The following is a 4871-nucleotide window of genomic DNA, read 5'->3' as shown; positions in this document are numbered from 1 at the left end:
TAGCTACGTAGTGGTAACACCCTTATGTCAAGGCTAGCAGGAATGGCACGTACTTGGTCGAGCAGGGCTAGGCTAATTTAGCTAACACTTTGTTATAACAGTCCCCACAGTATTTTGCTGGTATTTTGCTATATAAATAGCAGAAATATCACAAATATTAAAAAAATAAAATAAGATTTAAAAAAAGCCATAGTTTTTGAGATTTGAGTTTTTGAGTTATTGAGAAAATACCAGCAAAATACTGTGGGGACTGTTATAACAAAGTGTTAGCTAAGTTAGCCTAGCCCTGCAAACCGTAGCCAAATGCTAGCTTGACCAAGTACGTTCCATTCCTGGTAGCCATGACATAAAGGGGCTCACGGCTGTTACCACTATGTAGCAAGCAGTTAGCTTACATTACGAGCTGGCTTGTTAGCAATACGCTGGGACACTGAAGTATAGTTAACTAACATCAGACAGAAGAAGTGAGGTTCGTAAAAGAGGACTTTTCTTTGAATTAGCAGCAGTGAAATTGACGCGTTCAGCTAGCCAGTTAGCAGCGCAAGCTAGCTAATTAGAACCATATGCTAACTAGCTACTTAGCGTTTTTAAGTTGCGTGATTTTATGTCTGCTCCCAGTTTTGTTTTTTATATTCGTGAATGAAGTTATACGTAATCCTCCTCAGGCATATAAGGCACACACTGTGGCTCAACAAAATGCTGCAGCTCAAATTATACTGCGAACAGGTTAAATTAGATAAATCCAACTCATTAAACTGCAGACAAGTTGCTAGCAGCTTGTCTGTGTTCTTCTCCCTTTTGCAGTACCATGTTTCACACATGTATATTGGAGAAATGTCTTCTGAAAATTGGTAAGTGAAAGTTGTCCAATGTTAACAGCAATAAAAGCTGCTAAGATTGCATGAACATATGCCTTACATGAAGGTCTGTGCATCACTGCTCTATAGTCCTACTGTTAAGCCTTTAGGACTCTTGCAGTAAGTGACAAACCTTAGAAATATTTGCACAAACTGTGAGCTCTTATCTTCAACAATAACATTAGAATCATTTTATTAAATATGTTTGAATTATTGCACTGTGAGCTGGAAAGTCATTCTTGAACTGAAGTCGTATTTTTATAATAATAAGACAACATGTGACAAACAAACACGGTTCCTGATCTTTCTTCCTGCACAAGGTGAATTAACGAGGCGGCATAAAGACGACGCTACATTGGCCTAATGCTGCCATCGTGCTTTATTCGCTCCAGCATCTGAATGGCCGGTCATCTAAAATATCTGCGCCTGCCAAAGACCATTTGCCACATTACTGAATAAACCGCTGTGGGAGCATCAATCTCACGATACGCACACGGCCGTCAATAGGGACGTGCATATCATTTTTATGTGGAATTGGGAATAATTACTGTGGTTGTGCTGACAGCTATTCCAGACGAGGCTGTGGCATACATTTCGTTTATTGCTTCTGGCCTAATAGATCCATTAGCACAAGGGAAAGCAAAAGCTGTCACTCAAATAACTGCAAAGGGAAACATTTCATCCACAAACACACATTTGCATGAAGGTATACAAAGTCAGAGGTTAGAAAAACTGCTAAGAACACCTTATTCTGAATATTGACCCATAACCACAAGATTGATTTTTTTTTTTCCAGCTCGATATGTTTGACCGGATGTGGTGGTAATCCGCTGGCAGATCACGTCTATGAGAATGAAATGTACGCGCTCCTTCCTTGTCTTGTCACATTGAGTCTTTGTCGAAGGCTCTGCTGCACTTTGCATCGTTCTGCAGAACGAGGACGTTGCAGGGGCGTGAGGGGGAATGAAAGAGAAACAGCAAACGAGCTTGATGTCGGTAGATCTTCCCTCTGGTGACGAGCAGTGGGCAACAGAAGGCACATGCATGATGGGAATGGAGTAAAGAGGCAGTACGTGGACGAGGAGGTGTTGGGATGACAACAAACACATGAACCATGTTGTAGTGCTGGTTGGATGTAGTTTATTTCACAGCTTCGTTTGGGGATGTTGGCGAGTTTTGCTCATGAAAAATGAGAAAATCCATTTTCACATTTAAACAGAATATCACATAAAAACTCGTTGGGAAATTTAAACCCGCGTAAACTTATGGATCAATAATGTGTAGTTTACAAAAAGGTTTCAAATCATTTAAAGGAATAATTAGCACTAAGCTGACCAGATATTTATTACTCAGTGCTGCTGACTGGCTGCATCCACGCCTCCCCTCCTGATGTGAGGGAAAAGGTAAAGTGGTGGAATAAAAGGGGAGAGAGAGGACATGCAGTTTTTATGAGGCGTTCATGTCGCTGATGTTTTTCTCCATTTCTGCTCCTGACACTAAAATATGAGAGAAGTAAGCTGGTGTAGATGTTGGTATGTGCCACATCGACGTTGGCTTTCGATGGCCACAGATGACCGTCCTCCTGTCAGCGCTCACACACCGTTCATCAGAAATCCATTTCTGTTTCACAAGCTTCCACGTCTCTCACTCCTGTTCTTCCTCTCCATCTGTTTCCAGGGGGAGGTGCCGTGGAAAAGCCATGGTCAGAGAGAGGGAAGACGTGAGAAAAAAATAATCTGAAGGCATTCCGCAGCTCTGGCGCCCTCGTCTTTTGTACCTCACTTACGCAAGATGGAACAACGGCTATTGTGAAGAAAAAACAGCACATCTCTGGGGGAAGAGAGCTGGAGAAAGATCCAGAGCAGCAGGAGGAACAGGACATTTGACAGATAAAAAGAGGGAGCTCTGCAGCAGGTTCCCCACTGTGCTCAACACAGAACTGCGTGACTGGGCTCTGCAAGCAGAGGGAGGAGAGAGGAGAGAAGGGAGGAAGGTAGGAGAGACAGAAGGGGGAGGGGAGGCGATTCAGTGCAGTGCTAGCTGACTGGATGAGTAGCAGCCGCGGCACAGGCAGCAGCATCAGCACCACTAGCTGTAGCATCTTCCTTTGTGGCTGCTGGAGGCTGTCTTGTGGCTGCTGTAGCATCAACATCGTCCACAGAGAGAGACAGCCGGACCCAGACACCCCCACTGCTCGCCTTATGCACACATGTCGTGGTGGCCACCAGAGACGAGGTAGTGAGTGACGGGGCTCGGGGGACAGAGGGACACGGGAAGAGGAAACAGGGACGACCGGTGGTAGCGCAACCCCGAGGAGGGCTGGAACGACGGCGACTGGAGCAGCAGCAACAGTAGCAGCGGCACCATGGCTCAAGCCGCCAAGCAGCTCCGCAAAACCAAGGACCTCGCGGAGGCCGCCGCCCAAGAACAGAGGGAGAAGGAGGAGGAAAAGATAAAAAAGAGGAATCGATCCAGAGACCGCAGGCGCAAGGTATGGCTGATTGTCTCAGGAGACAGGGGAGGTGACGGCTGTTCTCACATCCATCTTTCCTTCCTCTGCCCTCCGTTCTCCGTCTCTCCAGCAGCTTCTCTCTCACTGCATCTATTGTGCATGATTGGTTGGGATGCAATTACACATGTATAATTACACAGTTGGTCTTATGGCCTCAGCTGGTGCGTGCGCCCGTGTGTGTGTGTGGACGAACCAGCCGAGCTCATACGCTCCGGTGCAGGTTGTGTCTGCTGTCACATATTCAGCTATGGGGGAAGAAAAAGGAGGCTCACGATGACTGTTGTGCCATCGGAGGTGTGACCAATGTACGCTGTTGGTTCAATAACAGGAGGTGTCCTTTTTTCTGTTTGTTTCACTGACAAGCATTTGAGGGGATTTCAGCCTGACATGGGTGCAGCTTATTCAAATGCAATGCAAGTGATGTGCTGCTCGGGTTTTTCTACATGCATAGTGACATGCTTCTAACGCTCTACTCTCTCCCACCAAGCTGTGTTGCTCTTAGATGTGATGTCTTCCCCCATATTTTTTCCTCTTTTCATTTGGGGAGATGTAAAATGGAGGGGGAAAATGGAGGTACACTCTAATGTTAGATGCAATTTTAATGCATCTGTGTGTGTGTGTGTGTCTTCTGGTGTGTGTTTGAATTGTTAAAGGTGACATCTGATTATTTATGAGGCTATTTGCTGCGAGTAATATTCTTTTTTTCTTGATAAAAATGAGGATTTAAACGTGTTGTCACAGGCAGAGCATCATCCTGCAGGCATCAGAGCTCTCATTCATCCCCCCGTCTCACCTCTCCTTCTCCTGCACTCTCCCGCTCTTGCTTTGCCATTAGGGGCAGATTTTATTAGGATTGTGTCGCCCTGCACTCACGCTCGGCAGCACCGACATGATTTATGAGAATGCTGTAGTGAAAGGTGCCCGCCGAATTGATTAAAAAAATTTACCCCTCGCTAGGATTTACAGCGTTGTCCACGGTGGTCGTAGAGTTCAGTGGAATTCCAGCTCCTCCTGCAAGATGTCTGTGATGTGGAGCTGGTGGCAGCCGGGAATGTACAGCTCCTGATGCATTCAGTGTGTGAGTGTGTGTGGAGCAGAGGAAATGCATTTGTCAGGAAGAGAGACACACAAAGGAAAACGCTGGTACGACTGGGCTGTAATGTCATAAAACAAGATTGTCCTGAATGCAGAACTTTCTGAGGCCATACAGAGGCTTGTGATACAAGCTTGTTGTGCTGGTTAATTTTCTTTTTGTTGGAGGAAACTGGATAAATGACAGAAATGTGGTGGTGTAGTGAGATATTGTTCTTTTTACAGTAACACAGTGTCGCTGGTGTCACATAGTGAGAACTTACATAAACAAAAAATCTGCCGCTTAAGAAAGATAATACAATAGAGTGATATGAACTAATAAAATGACCACATGGGGTATAGAAAGTCTGTGAAGGTTGCATAACTCATCTCTGATTGTCATGAATCGAGCCACTCATCCCCCCTGTTGT

The 4871-nt window shown here is 45.3% G+C and overlaps 1 protein-coding gene across 1 annotated transcript in view; it reads left to right on the top strand.

Annotated features, from left to right (window-relative positions):
- The first annotated feature begins 3222 nt into the window (after positions 1-3222).
- ank1b (ankyrin 1, erythrocytic b) overlaps positions 3223-4871 on the top strand; it is a 74342-nt gene continuing 72693 nt past the window's right edge. The window contains exon 1 of the mRNA XM_008282360.1: positions 3223-3348. Within this exon, the coding sequence (XP_008280582.1) occupies positions 3223-3348 (126 nt within the window). The remainder of the gene's footprint in view (positions 3349-4871) is intronic.

Source organism: Stegastes partitus, unplaced genomic scaffold (assembly GCF_000690725.1).
Source record: "Stegastes partitus isolate 25-593 unplaced genomic scaffold, Stegastes_partitus-1.0.2 Scaffold268, whole genome shotgun sequence".
Taxonomy (NCBI): domain Eukaryota; kingdom Metazoa; phylum Chordata; class Actinopteri; family Pomacentridae; genus Stegastes; species Stegastes partitus.
This window is presented reverse-complemented; position numbering and strand designations above follow the sequence as displayed.